The following is a 22,911-nucleotide window of genomic DNA, read 5'->3' as shown; positions in this document are numbered from 1 at the left end:
GTACGGAGTGGTGGGGATTGGTCACCTATCACCATCCCACTTACCTTCCCCAGCCCCACCCCTCCTGTCTCTATTTATTTCTCAACTCCCTTCCCCCTCCCCATTTCTGAAGAAGGGCCCGACCCAAAAAGTCAACTTTCATGCCTCTCCTGCAATGTGTGGGAAATCAGAGTCACTTCCAGTGACCATGGGAGCTATGTATGCAGGAAGTGTGTTTAGCTGCAGCTCCTGTTTGACTGTATGAACTACACAGGCAGAAAAGTGTTGGGTGACAACTAGGAAGATGACAAGTGTGGGCAGGCAGTGCAAGAGTCCCTTGTAGCCATTCCCCTCTCAAATAGATATAACATGTTGGATACAAAAACAGAAATGGCTGGAAAAGCTCAGCAATGTGGCATATTATGTGGAGAGAAATCGGTTCATGAGTCGAGTGACTCTCTCGACCTGAAACGTTAACTCTGATTTCTCTTCACAGATGCTGCCAGACCTACTGAGATTTTCCAGCCATTTCTGTTTTTGTTTCTGATTTACAGCATCCACAGTTCTTTTGTTGGATACTGTTGGGAGAAGGGATGATCTCTCGGGTGAAGGGTGTGGGGGTAGTGGCAACAGCCAATGAGTGGCACAACAGTTGGCTCGACTGGACAGTAGGGAAGGAAAAAGACTGGCAGAGCTTTAGTGATAGGGGACTCAATTGTGAGGGGAACTGACAGGTGGAGATTCTATGGTATCAAATGAGACTCTTGAATGGCATGTTTCCTCAGTGGTGCTAGGGTCAGGGATGTCTCAGAGCAGTAGTAGAGTATACTGAAGGGGAGGGTGAACAGCCAGCAGTCATGGTGCATGTCGGTACCAACAGCATGGGTAAACAAATAAATGAAGCCCAACAACAGGAGTTTCGTAGCAGATTAAAGAGGAGGACTACTTTGGTTGTAACCTCTGGATTATTTCCAGTGCCATGTGCTATTGAGTATAAGAATAGGAAGACAGGTCCGATGAACTTGTGGCTAAAAGAATGATCTAAGAGGGAGGGCTTTAGACTTTTAGATCATTGAGACACGTTCTGGGCTAGGTGAAACATGTAAAGATGAATGGGTTGACCCAAACTGGAATGGGTCCAATATTCTTTGGTTTTTCTCAAACTACTGTGGATGTTTTAAATTAATTTGGCAGGGGAATGGGATGCAGACTAGATGTAAAGTCAGGAGCTAGGTCCAATCAGATGTAGAAGGAAAACCAGGACATGGGCATGATAAGGTACTCAAAAAGCTAAAGTGTATCTATTTTAATGAAACAAGCTTGGTTGATAAGGTTGATGAACTGATAGCATTGATCAGCACATGGGAATATGATAGTGTTGCAATCACTGAAACATGGTTGAAGGAAAGATAGGGGCTGGCAGCTCAGCATTCAAGGATATAGAAGTATCAGGCAGGATAGGGGAGACGTAAGAGAGGTGGGAGTGATGCATGATTGCAGTAATGAAGGAGGATGTCTAGAAGGGTCTTCAAATGAGACCACCTGGGTAGAATTAAAATAAAAAAGGGGTGATTGCTGGGATTATACTACAGGCCTTCCAACAATCAGAGGATGTTAGAGGAGCAGATGTGTGGGCAAATCACAGAAAGGTGTGTGAAACAGGGTTATGGTTGTAGGGGATTTCAACTTTGCTAATACTACCTGGGATTGCCTTAATGTGAAAGGATTAGGCAGGGTGAAATTTTTAAAGTGCATCCAGAACTTTCCGTGCCAGTATGTATGTAGGTGGTCCTACTGGAGATGAGGTAGTGCTGGATCTAATCCTTGGGAATGAAGCCAGTAAAGTGGTTCAAGTTAGGGATAGTGACCATAATTCTGTAAATTTCAAAGTCATTATGGAAAGGGATAAGGATAGTGTAGAAGTTAAATGTCTACACTGGGGAAGTGCTAATTTCAAATCATTAGACAGGATCTGGCAAACAGACTGGGAATAACTACTTGCAGGTAAATCTGCATTTGGAAAGTAGGAGACTTTTAAAAGTAGTACAATGAAAATTCAGGGCCAGTGGGTTCCTCTAAGAATAAAAGGCAAGGGTAGGGAACCTTGAATGCCATGGAATATCAAGCGAGTTTGATAAAGAAAAATAAACAAGCATATGTTGGGTACAATGCATTAAGGAGAAGTCTTTGAAAAGTATAGAAAGTGTAGGGGTTGCTTAAACAAGAAATTAAGATTGCAAAGAGGGCCCACAAAATATCTTTGGCAGATAGGATTTAGAAAAACTCTAAGGCATTTTAAAGTATTAAGAGGATTACCAGGGAAAGAGTGGGACCTATTAGAGACCAATGGACAAACTGTGAGTGGAGCAAGAAGATGTGGGTGAGGTCTTAAATTTATATTTCTCTTCAGTATTCACAAAGGAGAAAGACTCATTGCCAGGGATTTTGTTTGAGATAGCGATGTTCTAGAACATGTTAAGGTTAATAAAGAGGAAGTATTTTGTGTTTTAGCAGGCATACACATGCATAAATCCCCAATGTATCAATCCAGTCCTGAAGAAAGTTATTACCCAAAATGTTGACCTCTCCTTTCCTCCAGATGCTGCCCGGCTTGCTGTGTTCTTCCAGCCTCCTGTTTGTCTACCATAATCCCCAGGCCTGACAGGATGTGTGCTAGGCTGTTACAGGAGGGAAGGGAAGAGGTTGCTGGGGCCCTAGCAAATTAGTACGCAGGTAGACCTGAAGAGGATACGCGTTCTACCATGGTATTGTTTGTAAATGTTAAGCTTTAATAGTACAAAGACAATTATATTACTCATTTCTTCACCTTCCACTTGTTCAACATTAAGGAAACCATTGCGAATCATGCACAATACAGGTATTTCTCCTATAACATAATAGTTGCATTCTTGTGCGGCCTCACGCTATAGAAAATTGCTATTGTGTACAGTAGAAAGTTCACGTTATCCAAACAGCATCCACTATTCATCAATCGTGTTATAGCCAATTTGTGTTAATGAAACACGCATTATGGCAGAAATACCTGTAAATGGTATGCCATAATGCTAAATTGCCTTTGACCCAGGTAGTGTACACTATACTTCCACTACACATGAACAATTCGTTTGTAGATAGTTCCTCATGAGTTATTTGGGGAAGCAGTTAATATCCCCATAATGCATGCCACTACAATGGTGAACATGGTTCAATTACTCCTGTGAACAAATATTCTGGAAAGCATGAATCAGTCAGTGGCTTGCTTCAGTTGCGAGCTGCACCACTTTCCTTTTGATTCCACATAGTCACCAACTATCTCTAATCATGATTGCCTCATAAGGTCATATCCACTTTGGGGGAAATCTTGGTTTCTCATCTGTCAGCTTCAACAATACCTTATCCTTTACTCTGGGTATCTCATCCTGTTCCATTCCTACCTTTACTTCCATGGCATGTATGACTTGCTGATCTCTAATTTCTTGTCTCAGTAGGTACAGCTGTTGAACAGCGCTCTCACAGATGTGACTTTCTTGTTACCAATCCACAATGTTCCCTGGCATTCTCACCTTCCTTCCTGACATTAGTTTGTGTGGAGTTAATCAGTTGTTCTATCTTAAATGCGCATCCTGTGAAATTTCTCCTTCCCCCACCACCCCCCACCCCCCACCCCCACTCTAGACATGTTGCTTTTGGATCAAGAAGATTCCTTCCCATATCTAGTGATGCCTTTCTCCCCGCTAATCACAGGCAGGATGGGAACGTTCATTCTCTCTTTTCGTACAATACATTTCCTTTAAAACGTACAAAGTATCCATTATTTGGGGGAACAAGTTGCAACACTACTTTTGCTGTGCCATTTGGAAATTTAACTTTCATGTCTCCTTCACTCATTTAATACTAACTAAGTTCTATTGGTTCTTAGGCACATTGATAACTGATTCTAATAATTTTGAGAAGTTAAAAACCTCAAGTTCAAAGGTGATAAGTTCCATTAAAGTAGAGTGATATATTTGCCTTTGGTAGGAAATGCAGTGAATGGAATTGCATTAAAATAAACTTTTAGTATTTACAAGTACTTTTTAAAATTTAAACTTGCAATATTGGATTGAACTACATCACAAGTATCTGAAAATCATCACTTTAGAACTATTATAAATGTTATACTGCACAGATGTCCAGGTCAAACAAGTAAAATCTATCACTTATTTCTGTATTTTACAATTTTGATCAATTTTATGTTCATTATTTTGAATTATGCTAAAATTGGGGAAGTATTTTTGTTTACTTTGCATATGATATCACTATCAAACACTCTTTCTCAGGTCAAGTGTAGTTTAGGCTATCTCCAACTCTGTCTTAACAATATGATTCCAACTAAAGACCCCTTAGACTGCCCTAATGTAACATTTTTGTTTTCCATATGATCCATCCTTGTGATTAATACAGAATATGTTAAGTGGTATGCCACCAGGAATTGGGTTGTGACGTCCTAAGTTCATTTCATTTAGGATATTTTATGGCTAGTTAAGACAGAAGGCTTACATCTTTAAATTTAGGCCAGATTTTATTATGACCTGACAGATGAAAAAGTGTGTGCTGACCTCGTTCCTGTGCGTTTTGTTTGCTCTTATGTACAGGTATATTCAGGCTGCAACTTCCCCAAAGGATATTATCATACTGTTCGACATCAGCGGCAGTATGAAAGGTCTCAGAATGACGATAGCCAAACATACCATCAACACCATCCTGGACACATTGGGTGAAAATGATTTTGTCAATATTATCGCTGTAAGTAAAACAGGCAAGAAAATTTCAACATTTCTTTCACAGCGCAAAATTCGAACTGCCTGATGTTGTGTTTGTTGTCCTGGTATTTTGAATATCTACATGATACATTTGTAGAGTAATTGAGTTTTCCAGTCAGTCCCATTCCCTCTAACTCCATAACCCTGTATGTTTATTTCTTTCAAGTGCCCATTCAATTTACTTTCAAAATTATTAGTTGTTTCTACTTTTATCATCCTCTTAGGCTGAGAGTTCCAGGTCATTACCACTAAATTTATGTAAAGTAATCAAGGATCTAGAAAGTTGAGAGTAGTGTGCTCAGATTTTAGGCATAAAGCAGATGTCTGCATGTCGTATTGGCCAAGGATCCCAGGGAACACCACAAAAGCACTCAACAACAATATTAACATGCAGGTTTTTAGCTGTCTGGCAGCAATCATGGTTCATTCATGCAAATTCAGAATTTGCAAGATAAAGTGCAACTGCAAGCTGCTCACCATCAAGGGTTTATAGAATGAGTGCAAGACAATGAGAGACTCCAAAGTCTTTTCAATATTAACGTCTGAAAATATTCTGCATGTGCTAAGTTACTGCAGCCAGAGTTACTGCGAAGACTAGTGAAAAGAGTATTGACATTGAAGTTACAAAGATTCAGATTGATGTTTGTGTTTTTGTGGGAGGAGGTAGATTACTTGTGTTGAAATCACTCCAGTTTCTGACTCAGAAACACGCTGGCATAAATTCACATGTCTCAAAGCGTGCTCAAGAAGTACTGTTTTTTCGGTGGCAGGCATGTGTAAGTCATGGAGTCAGCATTAACTCATCCTAAATTCTGAACCTTGTGAATGTTCTTAACTGTCTAAAAGGCACAGATTTTCAGAATCTGCTAATTAAGTCAAATATCATTTAGAAAAAAACCTGTTAAACTTGGATTGTAGAAATTTTTAGTTAGATCTTGATATTTATCGTATAATTTAAACAAAATCAAAGTGCTACTTAGGCAGTCTTCCCCTGAATTCTGCATTATTTTTTGGAGAATATTGTATTGACTGACTAAGATAATATCTGAAGGCTACAAAATAGACTTCCCTTGGGAACTTTAAACTGAGACACGTATGATGGAGAATGAGTATCAGTAAGAAGTTGTAAGGAAATGGTCTAATATATTGAAGGCAATTTATTCATGAAAGTGTGTTAAACTGGTAGTTCAAACATTTGAGAGGGAGGAAGATCTTAAAAAGCTGCTATCATTTTCATTTTATAGTTTGCATACACAAGTATTCATTTTGGTGAAATTTGCATAGTTTTATAGAGTTATTGGATCATGAAAATTTTGCAAGAATTTCTTTTCATGAAGTTATACACCCCCTTGGTGGTGATGTTACACAGAACTACTAAGGATAAGCTGGATGAGTTGAAGAATGATTGTTGTTGGTTCCATCCTTTCTCCATTCTCCTCTTTAATTCCCAAAACTGCCGGCCAGTAGTACAAAATATTTTTTTCAGTTTGGTTCATTGGCTTACTTTTAGTTCTATTGAATTGGTTAATCAAAGAGCAGATGCATCATCGGTTTCAGCAATGCCATTGGGAGTTGTGGCCACTATTGAAACTGCAGCCAGTCTAAACAAGGAACAACAATGGAGAAAAATGCTGAAAATTTGGTTAGTGGGCTGGATTCTCCAGGGCCTGGTTAGGTTGAAATGGGGAGTGTTGATCATGGGATTGGAAATAGGGATAATCCTTTCTGCTAGCAGGTTTTCTGTGGGTGCCTCAAACAGAGGCAGGGATTAGACTTCCAAAGTAAACTTAGCAGCTTCATCACATAGTAGGGCATTGTTCCTCACTGATAAAATACCAGGAAAAGTTCTCAACGAGTTGTTATTTGGCTGCTGAAAAGCATCATGTGGACAAACGGGAAGCAAACCATCCACCACCTTCTCAGCCATTAATAACATTCTTGCACAGGTGGGTAGCTGACAGGCACAATGTCCCTGGCCACCCCACCAAGTTTTACACCCTCGTTCCTCAAAATGTGGTAGATACTTATCATAAAACTTTGGCTGTGAGGGTTTGTATCTTGTGAAATTTTAGACATGAATGGAGGAGCAACAGATACTAATTCAAGTTTCTTGATGAGCATGTTGCTAGTATGGTCCAATCATTGAATTTTGCCAAGCCGATGAAAAAACAGCATTTGCAAACACTATGAATGATAATTAAGAAATTTAATAAAGCACTTGATATGAACCCTCTATAGAATGCATCTAATGTAACTCGTATTCTTCATTACAAAATCACTTCAACCAGCACTGCCAAAACCTTGTACATGTCCTACAAGTATTTGGAATCCAATCAATAATGAATGAGTAAATGTGAGTATCTATCTAAGTGAGTTTTACTCTGTATTTCTGGTAGTACAGTGATTACATCCATTATGTTGAGCCCTGCTTCGAAGGAACACTCGTGCAAGCTGACAGAGACAACCGAGAGGTGGGTGTCAAGTGCGTTTTTACAAATGTTAAACCTCGTCTGTGTGAATCTTTTGTTGAACATTTCATGCAGCATTTGCTGAAACATTATTTATGGATTAAAGGATATTGTTAAATGAGTTACAAGCTAGAATTTAATTCAGAACTGGTGGAGAAAACAGATATTCTTTGGTAGAATAATGGAAGTCCTGATGCAAGATAAACTTAGGATTTGTATGGTTCCCAAATGGAATAATGCATTTTGGAGTGAGATAAAAGTAGGAAAGAAGTTTGTGTGTTTTACATATATACCATATATGGCCTGTCTAGGCCAAATTTGTGTACTGCAGTCTAATTAAGGGTTCTTAAAACATTGTAGTACATGTATGTATAGTAGTGAGTTCCAGGAATGGAAGATACTTTATAATGACCGTATGAGTCAAAGATTAGCTTACTTCAAATGAAATACATACATGATGTGTTAAATTATTTGGATTTTTTTCCTGTTTTGGAGTAGCTTTTGTGCAGCCAGTATCTCCTGGTGGTCCAGATGGCTTCTGCCAATGTGTCCAATAACAAAGTCTCCTGGTGGCATTCACAGCAGGATTTGCATAATTGCAATTTTATTGAGGATTCACTTGTTGTTGATTACCAGAATTCTATGCCATTCTTTACATCTGTTTCACAGTTTTTATGCTCTTTAACTTAAATGCTAACCTGTGTGTTTTAATTTGTTCTGCAACCTATACTAACATTTACCTTTCCTCCCGTTAACTATATCAAGGCCCATTAGTAAGTTGTCTTTGGTGAACTATATTAAATTCCATTACAGCAGATAGCTACTATTTTGCTTCAAATTATTCTGTAACTTATAAATAAATTAAAACAAAACAAAAAGGACATGGAATAGGCAAAACACTAATTGAACAATAGAATGCCTCCAAAGAGGACTTTGCTCAGGCAGAGTAGATATGTTGTCACGAATGAGAGAGGAAGAACATCCAAAGCCAGAGCTCCTGAGATTGCTGAACATATGTAAAAAATTTATAGCAATGAAGACAAAATAAGGCAGAATACTGAGACTTATGATCGATGTAAAGTTCATAATTCAGCTAATGTAGAAAGTCCAGAGAAGAATTATGTAGTAGAAAAGCAAGGAAGTTATAATAAAATAAAACATTTTTAAAAATCTGGTTAGGCTGAAGTATTTGTTCAACCTGAGCACCACATTATAAAACAGGATGATGAAGTCGAAGAAAGGGTAGTCTGAAGAGATTTATTAGTTTAACACCAGTGATGATGGACTTTAGCTTTGTGGGAAGACTGGAGAAGCTGAGGTGGTCTCCTTGCAGCAGAGAAATTTAGAGGAGATTTAATAGGGAAGTTGAAAATCTTGAAGAACCAAAGGTAAAATGAAGAGATATTTTTCTTACAGAGCAGAATGTTGTGATCTGGAATGCGCTGCCTGAAATAGTGATGCATGTAGATTTGTGAGTGACATTTAGAAGAGAATTGGTTAAATGCTTTATGAGAAAAAGTATAAGGCTATGGCGAAAGAGCAAATCCACATATGCTCATTTGTAATGGTGCAGAAGAAGATCATTTGACCCACAATGCCAACGCTAACTAATTGAATGAACATAATATTCAATGCCATTCCCCTGTCTTCTCCCAGTAACTCTGCCCTTTTGAATACCACAAAGCTGATTGAACCTGCCTTCACTATATTTTCAGGCGGTGCATTCCAGAGCCTAATAATCCATTATGTGATAAGGTTTTTCCCTCATGTCATATTTGGATAATTAAACTCCTCTATTAAAAACATTTTATAATATTTACATGTTTCTGTAATTTCTCTTCAGATTTGTTCCTGCGTGTAGAATCATAGAATCCCTACAGTGTGGAAACAGGCCCTTTGGCCCAACAGGTCCACACCGACCCTCAGAGCATCCCACCCAGACCCATCCCCCTTTAACCCACTTAATCTACACATCCCTGAACACTATGGGCAATTTAGCATGGCCAATCCACTTAACCTGCATATCTCTGTGAGAGGAAACCAGAGCACCCATGCAGACATAGGGAGAATGTGCAAACTCTATACGCCTGAGGGTGGGATCTAACTGGCGCTGTGAGACAGCAGCGCTAACCACTAAGCCACCGTACTGCCCCTATCCTTCCCATTAATTGGTGGCCCAAAGGCTACACTGAGAAATCTATTTGGTCCTTTTTATACCTTATCTTCCACACCATCTAGAATTCCCTGGGACACTCCCTTTCTCCAGCACTGCAATGCTATCCTTCAACAGTGCTTCCATTCCTCCTCTTTTTCTTACTTTCTCATCTTTCCTGAACACCTTATATCTAGGAATATTTAACACTCACTCCTGCCCTGCTTCCAGCCAGGTCTCTGTTACAGTATAATTCACAAGCTAAAGTCAATATGAACAAACATTAATTAACAGGCAAATAATACACTGAACTGAAGAAAAGTGTTTTCACACGAACAAATGCAATCAAGATTTGTTGTACAATCCTTTCTCTAAACACAGCACTTTTGGCAGAGGTGTAATATTAAAAGATCAAGTCCAATGTTACTTCCAGCTCTCCAGCAGGCTTAGTTCTTCCCACTGTTTTAATTTGAAACTTTCACTGTACGACAAAAATCATTCCACTCAGCCTGAGACTGTCAGATCCCACTTCCACCAGTGAGGTCTACCTCACTGAGACCCTATTTCTTCAGTCTCCAAAAATCCAATTTGTTCTGTTTCCTTCCTTTTGAACAGTAAACAAATTCTTACAGGCCTCCTGCTTCTCCACAGCAGTATTTGCCTGTCTGTCTCTGTCTGTATCTCAAAAAAGGCCCTTTTTATTGTAAGTTGCTATAATATGTGGTTATAATATCCACCTGAACCATCTGGGATACTTTGTGTAGATTCACTGCCACTAAATCTACTACTTGATATTAGTCTAAATTACTGATATTGAGTGGGGAAGGATGCCCACTTGAAGTCTTCAGCAGAGGATAAGTTCTGTTTTGATAAACAGAATAGTTTTATTGAGCATTACACTAATTCTAAGTTATTACTCTAAGCTCCTATGAGACATCAACCTAAACTTAAGAGTAAGTACACATTACTGCTACTGAAACATTCTGCTGCACAACTTAAAAGCAACTGGAATGTGGCCATACACTGGTTAGGCTCTCCCAGGAACACTTGGTTATCTCTTGATGGGCAGAGCTCATCTTGTGATACCAGTTAACCTTTTCACATACTGCCTAATACATCATGCGTCATTGTAGAAAGTGTGAAAACTGTCACTTGATGTCAATATGCTTCTGTTTGAGTTTCACCCTCTTGGCATCCAAACATCATAGTCCTGTTTCCATGCAGAGGTATTACATATGTCCTCACCAACTCCCTTCATGGAAGGTTCTGTTTCATTTTAAGTTAAAGGAGACGTCTTAAAAAGGTCAACATTTGTAAATTTGCCTGTGACAATATTGCATGACAATTGCTGACACCATGAACATGGTGCTATAGGAGATTTGCACTGTTGTGTATGGTTCAGCTAATCATTAGCTGAACTTACTAAGCTGCTGAGGTCCTATTATAGAAAATATTAATGATGTTTTTCAGAAGTTGCCATGTTATATTGAATATTTGCTTTTTCTGTTGCTTTATTTTCCTCTTCAGCATTTCAAGCTGCTGGTTGATAAACTTAATGCCAAAGGAACAGGAGTTGTAACTAAGGCGCTCATCGAAGCCTTCATAATCTTGAATAAGGTTTGCGTATTTTTGGTGCTCTTTTCAATAACTGACTCGGATTAATGGGCAGTTGTGTTCTGTTGGGTCTCTGCATAATGTGAATTAGAAAGCTTTCACTTTGATACTTGCCGATTTGGGAACAGTCAGTGATGGTGCAAAGTTTATAAGTCTGGAAAGTTTAAAATGCTGAATGGTGTTCTTAGGTGCTTTGTTTTCTAATGTTCTCAGGCAGCCCACCCTATGATGTTCATACGTTTAGATACTTGTTATCCTCATTTCCAATGGTGCATTTGGGGAAATTCTGCACAAAGGGTTTGAAATTATGATTTTTGTACTAATTGCACAGGTACAGTTGTAACAAAAGGGGTAGAATATTTGGAACTTGAGGCAAGTGCTTGTTTTCCTATTGTATGCAATTGAATGAGTTTGAGGGACATGTTTATGAAATTGTGGACCATTGTGCCATCATATATAATGGGTTTTTGGTACGGTATAAAAAAACTAGAACAAAGGTAGACCTACCAGTGCAGTGCACATAGGAAACTCTTAATATCCATGTTATAATCAACATAGCAAAGTAAGATACTATGTTCTGTGCTTTGTTAGATTTTTTGCCTTCTTTAGATGTTGTGACTAATGTTTACTTAGTTTTAATTTGTATTGGAGAAGCCATTTCTTTACTCCATTCTATAATATCTAGCCACCCAGTCAGCTTCACTCATTTCATTGGTGTTTCTTCGTAACATTCATTGAATCTTTTCAAAATGGAAGATCTGAAAGAAATGAAGCAGCAGAAACAGAGGAAGGGATTCAAATGGAACAAGAGACACAGGACGTGACAGACGCAGCACACTGAAGTTAACAATTTGTACAGATCCACTCAGTGTAAAAAGCCAGTGCTTCCTGAAGAAATGTTTATGGATCATGCTTCCCACTGTCTGAAATCAACCCATTCTATGAGGAACCCCGTACCATCCTGAACCACCATTACACTGAAGGACAGTATCCTCAAATGAAACATAAGCACAATTATCCTTTGTAACTATATAAATTTTATTGTGCTTGTTGTGGCTTTTGATGTACTTTTTAATTCCAGGGCTGAATTTTTGCCACAGAGACAGAAAACTGGAGCTGAGTCTGTCATATTAGAAGCCTATCTATTGGAGTTGGGGAATTAAAGTCAAGATTTTCCATAAGGTGAATCTTAATTCCAATGGAGATAAGCTTCCTGCCCATTTAGAGCCACTGTTGACAAGAACAGAAGTGGATTGGATAGTGTGCGAGACTGATTTAGACTCCCCACAGCAGTTATCACTGAGGTTGCTGATTGTCCTAAGGGAGAAATCTGCTGATTATGCTAAAGTTATAAAAGCACCAGTGATGTTCCAGGAAAGTCACTGGAGTGCTTCTCCCCATTGCATTGATACTGAGCTGGGTCTAATGTTGGAGGCCATGTGTGAGGAAGGAAGTCCGTTTCTGGATGGTGGCAGGTGGAATTCACCTTGTGGTGACTCTCAGTCCAACTTCATCTCTCTCTATCACTAAGTCTTCCTCCTTTCTCATCACCTGCTCATGCTCTGCCCTCAATAATGATCTCCTCCAAGACGTTACTATGTTCAATATTCACTGTTCTCTGCATGGCCATGTTCTGTAGAGTGCATCAGACCACAACAGTCCCAAAAGATTCTGGCAGGAGGGTGTTGAACCGCAATACCATCTCATCCAGACTTCATCTTCAGAAGCCAGATCCTGTTTGATGTTTTGCCAGTTGAGCAGGTGGCATTAGTTATATTGCCTACGTACCTCTGTCTGGGATGTATGTAGAGTGATGCTTTGCCATATCTTCAAGGGATATCCCATGGCCCTGGTATCCATCCACAGTTTTGGAGTTTGAGGGCAATTCTTGAGACATTTTGGACTAGTAAAGAATGAAGGATTCATGGCAACCGCAAAGAAAGCGAGCACATGTAGCGGAATTGATTCTTGTGCTCACAGACATTTTGGATTGAAGGAGCACAAGCCCTTACTGTTGATGAATCTCACTTTCCAATCCATAGGTGCCTTGATGGTCACATGGATACAATGAATGATGCTGTACAATTGGAGGGGAGGCAGGATCCTGTAATGGCTGAGAAATCAACTTCGCTCAAGGAACTTTGACTGTCCTGCAGTGAATGTTCTGGCAAAGACAGCCATCAGCATTTAGCAAGAGTCTGTGGTGTGCAGCCATTTGCAGGAAGCCGCAAAGGTTTGCAGTTGATCCTTGGAAGGAACTAGAAAGGAAGAAGTTCAACACCGCACTTTGAAGGCCCTTGGTTGGACTTGACAACTAGTGCTGTGCGGTGCAAATTCTTCAATGAAGAAACTTTGGATCTCTGTAACCATCTACCTGGATAGTCATAGTCTCTTGAGATGCTCAACCCCAGTCACCTCAAGATAGCTCCATGGGAGTAGATCATGTGTAGAGGGAATGGCTTTCCTCTCCCTCTTTCCCCTCCCGTGCCCTCTTGATGCCCAGAAATCTCACCATTCATGTAGAGTGGGTTGCCCCTCCTTTTCACTGCATGGAAAATATGACTGTCCTGCCCTGATGATAGTTGGAGCATTTCTCCTGGACAAGCGGCTGCTCTGTTGCGATTGACACTTGTGCCTTTACTCTTCTGTCCCCATGATGTGGAGAATATAGGATAACACTCCTGTTCGGTGCCCAAATACGTGAGTGCCATCTCTCTTCCTCACCTGCACAGAACGAATCTTACCAAGTTCCAAGTCCACTTTGCCCTGCTAACCCTTGTGGGGCTAGGGTGATATCCCGGTGCAGTCATAATCGGACTCCACTCACCTCCTTCCAGGTAATGTCTTTGTTTGAGATTTTGGAGGAATCCAAGCAAAACTCCTATGCTGGGAGTTACAAAATAACATGTAACACAATCACAAGCCTGCCCCATATATCAAACAACCATTTTGTAGTTGCTAAGCCAGGGTGGAAACTCCATATCATTCCCTCCATGAAAATCTATTACATCTGCCCTTTAGCACGACATGTACAACGTTAATATGATATTTTCCTTTAACATTGACAACTGACTCTGTGATAAATTACTGATATGATGTCTGCTACTTCTAAGCTGTACAACTAATTAGAATGACTACTGTTTTCCTGACCCAGAATTAATTTACACGGTACAGTTATTCAGAAGTAGATAACAAAGTGTGGAGCTGGAGGAACACAGCAGGCCAGGCAGCATTAAGGGAGCAGGAAAGCTTGCTATCGCACAGTTATTCTGAAATTGTTTATTCTTCAATGGAAACAATGTTTCTGTTTAAAATTGTGTATCCATTGTTGATCTTTGACTCTTTTCTTGATGCTGCAACTGAAATCTATATTCTTTGTTAGTTTAATGAGACAGGACAAGGCAGCCTGTGTAACCAAGCCATCATGCTGATCACAGATGGTGCAGTTGAGGATTATGAATCTGTATTTGAACAATACAATTGGCCTGACTGTAAGGTATGTGCATAATTTCAATGATACTGTGCTGTGTTCATTGAAAGGCAAACATAGCAAATCAAACACGGAAGCCAGTGGAGCCTTTATACATGTCAACACGATTGTAAAGGTGTAGAAGTAGCACAAGGTTATTTATTCCTTTCTAATGGTAGAAACACGAGAAATTGCCTTTATTGCCTGTAAATGTTTCTGTCCATTTCAAGCCAACTTTCCACATTTTTATGTCCACATTCGGAAGAATGGATTGATTTCTTGTCATGTCCCACTCCTCCATTGGCTTGAAATTTTAAAAAGAAGGTAATATACCAATTGTATGTTAGACTGGATGTAGCTTGGTATCAGAAACCAGTGAGCCAGGCTCCTTAAGTCATAACTTAATAACTAGGTTATTGCAAAAAAGACTGGCTTAAGTAAATATGCAAAAAAATTTGTCTACTTACCCTTCATGAAAAGTCTCGCACAACCCCTTGCCCACACAGCACAAATACGTGCACACTCATCCATTTGCATACACACACTTACTTACTCTCTTGAGTGTATACACATACCCTTGTGTGGTGCACATGCCCCCTCCACACACCTATGCACAAACCCTCCCCCATGCATACCTATGCCCTGGCACATTCATGCACATATATGCTCACAAACCCATATATGCATCTATACCTGACATGCTGCCACACCCGCACATGCCCCTCTCCTGCATATGCTCCCACATCTGCACATGACCCTGCACACCCGCTCCTGTCTGCACCTTCCCCTGTGTTCTTGTAAAACTCTGCAGGATGTTGTCTTAAAAGTGTTTTGGCCAAGTTTCAGTTAAAGAGAAGATTTGGTCATTTTCCAAAGCCACTTTCTAGGATTTCTTCCTGGATCAATTATGACTAGTTGAATCTTTTTTCTCTGGAAACAGTGTTGGAAATTTGGCATTCTCCTTTAAGAATTCTCCACTTGCAGTGATGAAGCCTCCCAGTGAGTTTTCGACTCTCAAAATTGGTGAGAGGTATTTCGGAGAAAGAGAGAGAAGGCAAGGATTGTTTCCCTTGTAGCAATTTTTCTCTGTTCTTAAAACCAATATTTTTCTGCATCCAGAGAGTGGGCCATGTTGTCATCTCTATGTGTTGCATTTTCTGTCTCCATTCGAGCACCCTGTTTTTTACAAATGCAACATTTTTTTTGCTATTACACCTAATTTCCTATGCTTTACAATTCTTTTTTTCTCAAAGTTCAAGATATACGTCCTACCAATGATATTCTAAATTAATATTTTGTATAACATATAATCTTAAAATACTACATGTCTGCCAGAATTTTACATTTGCAAATTCTCAATATTTCTTTAAGACCATTAACTGAGGTAATTTAGAACACAAGATATGCACATACCATGTTAGATGATATGCAGTTTATACTGTGAAATACACTGAGTTGGATGTGCTTTTACTTGTTCACATTATCCCGTGCAAGTGTATGTTAAATATAGAGTCTGATGAGAAAGCCTAGAATGCAAATGATATTAAATTGATACACAGAAGGGTGACTTTCATTGTTTACAATGAAATGGCTGTTCTTCAGGAACAAAAAGGACAAGAAAGGATGACCTAAAATATACTATTCCTGGAGTGTGAGCAGGCTAGTGCTCAATGAGAGAAAAGAAAGAAGAAAGGAGGAACGATTTGGGAAGAATAAGGGTTATTTTCTTGATGCACTAATGTCAGTGTCTCTAGATCCCTGGGACAAAGAACTTGAGAGAAGAAGTTTGCATTGAATTTTTAAGTCCTGATGGAGGAAGAAATGAGGCTGGCAGGCATTAATAATAGCATTGCTGGCCTGTGCACCAGTTCATATCACCAATTCTGCTTTGAGATATTTCTCATGATAGGGAAGGCTGGAACTGATAATCTGCCCAGTTAAGACAAGAGGATAATATTAACATGCTCATTGCCAACTTGTTATGGGCTATTTTTTTCATTTTAATAGGGTGCATCAAGGAGATGCTATATGCAGATAGAGAATAATGCCAAGAGATATCGCACTGTCAACATTGGTGGACCAATACAGAGCGTGGCTGAGAGAAACACTGAAGCTTTGACATGCAGGTGCTGTCCAGTGTGCCGCTGTTGAAGGGAGACTAGGGGGTTAGGCTTCCAAATAGTATTGGAAGGACAGCTCAGCACATGAGGAAGACAGCAGATAATTGGAATGCAACTCTCCAATCTTGGATTGAGTGGCTTTGAGGAGCAACATTCTCAGCAGCAGCAGAGTCAGATCCCTGGGAGGAGGAGAGGTACAATGGGCAGGAAGGCAACAGAGGTCATACCCTTAGCATAGAATCCATCACCAAAGACAGAACTACCTGAACACGTCAGAGAACCAGTACCACAGGAAGCAGCACCTATTCAAGCAACTGATTCTTGAATTTTTTTTTTCTTTCTTTATTCATTCACGGGATGAGGGTGTCGCTGGCTAGGCAGCATTTATTGCCCAGAGGGCAGTTAAGAGTCAACCACATTGCTGTGGGTCTGGAGTCACATGTAGGCCAGACCAGGTAAGAATAGTAGTTTCCTTCCCTAAAAGGCATTAGTGAACCAGATGGGTTTTTCCAACAATTGACAATGGATTCACAGTCATCATTAGACTGATAATTCCAGATATTTATTGAATTCAAATTCCACCATCTGCCATGGCGGGATTTGAACCTGGGTCCCCAGAACATTATCTAGGTCTCTGGATTAACAGTCCAGCGATAATACCACTAGGCCATTGCCTCCCCTTATTGTATCTTTGTGACAGAAGAAATTGCACATCTGAGCACAGGTCATCATGCCATACCAGTAGTCATGAGATCTATTGTGACCTTGAGCTTCTTTACCTCTGGCTCTTTCCAGTGATCAGTGGTGGATTATTGTGGCATCTTGCAGGTCTCCGATGCTTTATATGCAAGAACTAGACACTACATACAATATTAAACAGGTACAACCTGTTTGACACAAAGGAAGTGAATTTTACCTCTATCGAGGATTCCCTCAGCAGCAGGGTATCAATCAATTGTGTCCAACTGGCCATCAAGTCATGACTGACCATCTAATGGGAATCATCAGCAAGAAAGTTTGTACTTCATCCTTCCATTCCTGCAATTACGAAGAGTTTCCTACAGGTGTGCATGTGCTGCAATGCTCCATTCCATCTCCTGAAATCAATGAATGAACTCTAGAGGAAAACAGTTATCCTTTGAAGAGATGGCTACTCACCCCTTTTTAATGACCCTGAAATGGCGGTGCTACAGCTGAAGTCATCTACTCACTAAGATTACCATGGAACAGACCATTAGTTTTCTGAAGGTACAGTTGTGGTACCTCAACCAGTTGAGAGGCACCCTGCTCGCTCTCCTTTGGTAATCTGTTGTGCTCTCCATAACTTAGCTCTCTAGACAGGGTTAAATATTGAAGAGGCTAAGGCACTGGAAAGACAGAGCTCATTAGGGGAAAGGAGGAGCAGTACATGGAAGAGAAGAAAGAAAGGGGCAGCAGGAGGAAGATACAGAACACAAGTGCCCTGGCTGCACTGGGAGGTGACTGGGCCCATTGAGCAACTCGAGAGCCTTACCAAAACTCTGTTAATGTCAGAAATTATCTGGATCCCAAGAGTGATTCAGCTGTGGCCTTCTAATCCAGAAGGATGGGCTGGTCTGAACACGTTTTGAGCTGCCTGGGAGAATACTTCCATTTTCGGTAAAGCTAATAAATTCACCTTACCACTAATGAATGATACAGATCTGTCTAGAGGTTTTTGCCTACCTTGTTAGTGATCCTTGCCACCTCTTCCCTCTTTTTCATTCTCCCCATTTCATAAATGAAAGTTTGTGTCTGGTGTCTTGTCAATATTTGCATCGTGTTCAGAAAGAGAAAATGTGCCCAGTCAAGGTGAGGGAAATCCCAGTGATATGCACAATGCGCAGCTACCCCCACACATAGTCTTGCTTAGCCACTTTTATGTGGTATTTCCTTAAAGCCATGAATAAGAGAGAAACCTGCTGGCTTGTCTCAACTTGCAACTGATGTTTAGTTGTCCTCTTTGTGGAGGTGTCCTGGCTCGTGGCTTCAATGCAGGAGTAGCTGCTCTCCCTAGGCCCTGCTGCAGAGCTGGTCCCTCAGCGTGAAGGGTTAAAGAGGTTGACGATGATGGTGCTCTGTTAGTTGCGGAACACTCATTCTCATAGGTGACTGCCTCAGCCCTTGATGATGTTTTGCATTTCTGGAGGGAAGCACTACTTGACGTTTTAGCATCTGCTCTAAACATCTCTCTAACACCCATGCCAATAACAGGTCCATGTGGCATGTATTCTGTGCAAAGCAGTGCACTGCTGTGAGTGTGGCCAAACATAGCCCTCCTTGGGGCTGGCCACCATTGAATAGATCGTGCACTTGAAATCCCGAAATCTGATGATGCACATGAGCTGAGCAGACTGCTTCAGTCTTGGCCATGGCCCAAAATGACCTCAAGGGCTCTGAAATGTTGGTGCATGTCTGTTTTTGTGGGTATGAATAGAACCATCTTTCTTGTGATAACCCAATCTCTGCATCTGTGCCTTGCTAACCACATAGTTGAATTTTCCTTCATCCTTTGAGAGTGACTACCCACAGCAACTCTTCCATCCTCACTGCCTCTTGCTCACTCATAACATGTTCTTCAACCAGTCCCAGCCTATCTAATTGCACATGTAAACCCAGCAGTATGTATATCTGTTAAAGTTTGTGTGTTGGACTTTCTGATTAAAGTCGAAGGAATGAGTCTCTGCTGCTGTAGAATCTAATATGCATTTCTGATGGCATGGGAAAAACTGAGAGCTGTTGCAGTACTAAATTGATGCAAATGCTGTTCTACGACTTCTCGTGTTTCTTCTGTTAAACTAGACTCTCCTTTTCTTTTCCCAAGTCATTCCATCGTCTTCACAGGCAGACAGATACCTTGTTTATTGAGTCACTGATGGGGCAAGAACTTGATCTGCTCCAGCCATGTGGTTCCACTCTAATCCTTTAGTTTTCCTTCAGAATTCCTAGGTGAATGGATTTGTGCTTCATGCCTTTCAGAGTGGAAGTTGTGATTGTTTCAGAAATTAATTTGAAGCAGAAGCATATCTCAGGGTTTCTAAGATTTTCTTTGGATGATTTTTCTGTTTATCATACCTACCAGATGTACAAGAGAGCCATGCCCAAGTGGTAGACACAGTACATACTGTATGTCTAGGGAGTAACATCGGCATGATTTTCCCCAAAATTCAGCTAAGTGTCAATTTCAGGGAGCTTCACAGAGGATGTTTTCCATGAGCTGCAGCAAGTTTTCCTACAAAGTTCTCTGCTACTCCTCATTAAGTAGGCAGTATGCTCCCACAGCGCTGGTCTTATGGTCTTGCACTTCCTTTTGCTCAGCAGTGGTGGAAGTAGTTGCTGGTGCTAGAATTTTCCAGCATTCATGCTGAGAGCCTTATTTAAAGCCTGGATGTGTATCAATTCAAATATTCCATGCCAGGCGTAGCCCTTCACAGTTCTACTGTGTGAGAAGAGATATGTCTGAGGGGTAATTTGGCACTCCGTTTTATGGACTGGGACCTGGAAGTTCTGGTGCATGGTGCATTAGAGACCAGTGCAGTCCTGTTTCCTTAGGACCACAGAGAAGACCACAGCACCTGTTCTAAAGTTATCACCTTGGTTGGTACTGTTTCCATGATATGGAAGAATGCACAGCAATGCTGCAAGAAGGTTAATCCTCCTCTTCTCTCTGTTACCTTACATTCATTCTAATGCTGCCATTGCACCCCCTTCCCAACAAGGTTCATGGTATACCACTCTCACTATTGTATCCTGCATCTCCCCTGAATGGCTCTTCCCCAGCCCACCCCCTCAAACTACTAACACTTCTTGCCCTCTATGCTTCATGTTCATTCACTCTCGACACCTTACCACTGATTTCCCACCTGCATCAATGCCAGTAGCTGTGCAGCCACTTTTGTCTCACTCAATCCGTGGCCTAGATTCATTCCAGAAGGAAATGGCCCATAATTGGGTAGCAGAGACCAAAATGTGTGATAGAATGCTGATTATTTATCTGTTTATTCTCTGAGGAGAGAATCATTTCCTTAGTGGGAGAGAACTAAGGTCATTCAGACCTCTGTGTCCCAGCAACCAAGTAAGATTGATTGTGATGTGCTATGTTGCTCTCAAGTTATTGCCACTATGGATTCTTTACATGTTCAAGCCTGTGGCTATATTGCACTACTTATTCCCCCTCTTGCCTTCTGCAGGTACCAACAGCATCCAATGAACATCTTCATAGAAGATGCCACTCCTCTGGCAATAATTCCTCCTCCACCTCTGAGGAAGAAACCATAGATTTCTCAAAGAATGCACTGCTAAGTCTGTCTGCTGCACCCTCTATCAGTTCAGATACTGATGGGTACCCTTGGTGGGTACATTAGCTAGAGTATAGTCAGGACCACAATCTGGTGACTACATCACTGCCACATCTCCTTAGCTAGCTGAGGAAGAAAGGCCCAGGTATCTTGCACTCGGAGGACTGCTAGAGACCAGACACTGACTCACCCCCAGGCAGAAAAGGACACCACAGTGTTGGCCAATAATAACTTTGTGCCAATGCCGAAACAAACACAGGAACATTAGGCAGGTTTGTTGAAGATACTTGGGAAATTGGATCAAAGGTTGGAGGAGTCCACCAATGCTGTCTGTACTGTGCTGCTTCAGGTATGTATGTGTCAGGCTCCATGGACAGGTTGGCAGCTGCCATAGAGAGCATGGCTTTGCAGAATGCGGATTGAAGGTGACAGGGGTGAGGGACTCTGACCTCATTCCAGGTGCCCCCTCTTCCAAGGGGACAAGGTGCAGTAGGAATGCGTCACTGGGAGGAATCACATACAGGCCCGTTTTTGGTCCTGGGCATGTGGTCATTCATTGTGTTATGGCTAAAGCTAATAACAGGTACTCGATTTAGATCTATTAGCTATGTTGCTATCCCTACAGTGGGAGATTGTAAATGTGTATTATGGACCAGACCAGACGCCCTCAAAATATTTTAAGAAGGTAATCTAGGCCTTATTTTAAAGGTAGATGTGAAGTGTGTGTTCCAGATGTGATGCAACTAGTCAAAGCACTTGACGTTAAGCAAAACACAGTTTATTTAAACAGAAGTAGTTAAAATATAAACAAAAGAAAGAGGAGGTTAGAATAACTTAACTATTGGAAAACTTAACCAAATAATAGGTACAGTACCTTTTACTGATTAACTGTTCCAATATAGTAACATCCCATAAACACACCCCTCAGCAAAAAGGTAAATTCAGACACAGATTCTTACAGATAATTCTCCAATCCAGGAGGAAACCGCATCAAGAGAGATTTCAGAGAATGTAGGAATCAGCTAGGAATAATTTTATTGAAGCTCCAACTGTTGTGGGACCGAAATAGCTTCTGACTGTTACAGTTAATAAAAACTAGAAAGCTTGATTTGTAGGAACTGGCAACTTCCCTTCAATTGTTACAACTGTTTCTAAAACAAAACTAAAGGCAACTTCTGACTGTTGACTTAGGCCGTCTCCCATAGCCACTTCGGTGCCTCTGTGTCTTCAAAAAAAAAGGACAAAATAACCTTTTTAAAGTGACAACATTGTCACATGTGGTAGGATCAATGGCCCCTTCTCCCCTGAACCCATAGGACCCACAAAAGGTGAAATTTCATCAGTAGGAGCGAGTTTATGGAGGTAATAAATTTTCAGGAGACATCAGAGTTCAAGGCACGTGGCAATTTGTTCATGCATCTACTGGTACAACGCAGGGAGAGGCCAAAGACTGCCCCAAATCTGGTCTCGACATGAAGGTCCAATTAACCACCTGATCTTCAGCTCAGATCGGAAGAAAAGCCAATGATTTTCTAATTTTAAATACAAGTATGTTGTCTTTTGTACATTTTTCTTGTAACATTAACATGGTGGCACACACTCCCTCCCCCTCTATACTATTGGTTAATTACTTCGTGGTTGTTCAACTATGATTATGTTTCCAGTACATCACTCTATTAGTAATTGCTTGTTGCTGTGATTTGAATGGGCTCTTTTGGTGTGTGGGAAACTGAACTCTCCATGGTTACTTGTGACCTTTTATCTCTCATTATGGCGTCTCTGTCTGCTATTTTGTACAAGACTGTAACAAAGTCTTCTTTGAGATTCCGCATTATTCTAACTCTTTTAGCTGCTGTCCTTGATAAGATAGGGAGGCCCTCTCTATTCCTTGTACTTAGTTTTTAAACCTTTCTTTCTAGAGTTTTGTTTAGTGATTTGTGTGATTTGTGTGTATGTTTTAAAATTTTTAATTTATTAGGAAACTATATCTA

The 22,911-nt window shown here is 40.6% G+C and overlaps 1 protein-coding gene across 1 annotated transcript in view; it reads left to right on the top strand.

The window, feature by feature from the left end:
- LOC109930100 (voltage-dependent calcium channel subunit alpha-2/delta-4-like) overlaps nucleotides 1-22,911 on the top strand; it is a 375,911-nt gene that overhangs the window by 70,662 nt on the left and 282,338 nt on the right. Inside the window, exons 8-11 of the mRNA XM_048607861.1 lie at nucleotides 4,614-4,764; nucleotides 7,178-7,252; nucleotides 10,929-11,018; nucleotides 14,398-14,511. Of these exons, the coding sequence (XP_048463818.1) occupies nucleotides 4,614-4,764; nucleotides 7,178-7,252; nucleotides 10,929-11,018; nucleotides 14,398-14,511 (430 nt within the window). The remainder of the gene's footprint in view (nucleotides 1-4,613; nucleotides 4,765-7,177; nucleotides 7,253-10,928; nucleotides 11,019-14,397; nucleotides 14,512-22,911) is intronic.

The sequence above is a fragment of the Rhincodon typus genome, chromosome 18, assembly GCF_021869965.1.
Source record: "Rhincodon typus isolate 14 chromosome 18, sRhiTyp1.1, whole genome shotgun sequence".
NCBI classification, from domain to species: domain Eukaryota; kingdom Metazoa; phylum Chordata; class Chondrichthyes; order Orectolobiformes; family Rhincodontidae; genus Rhincodon; species Rhincodon typus.
The sequence above is the reverse complement of the archived record's forward strand: the minus strand, read 5'-3'. Positions and strand labels throughout refer to the sequence as shown.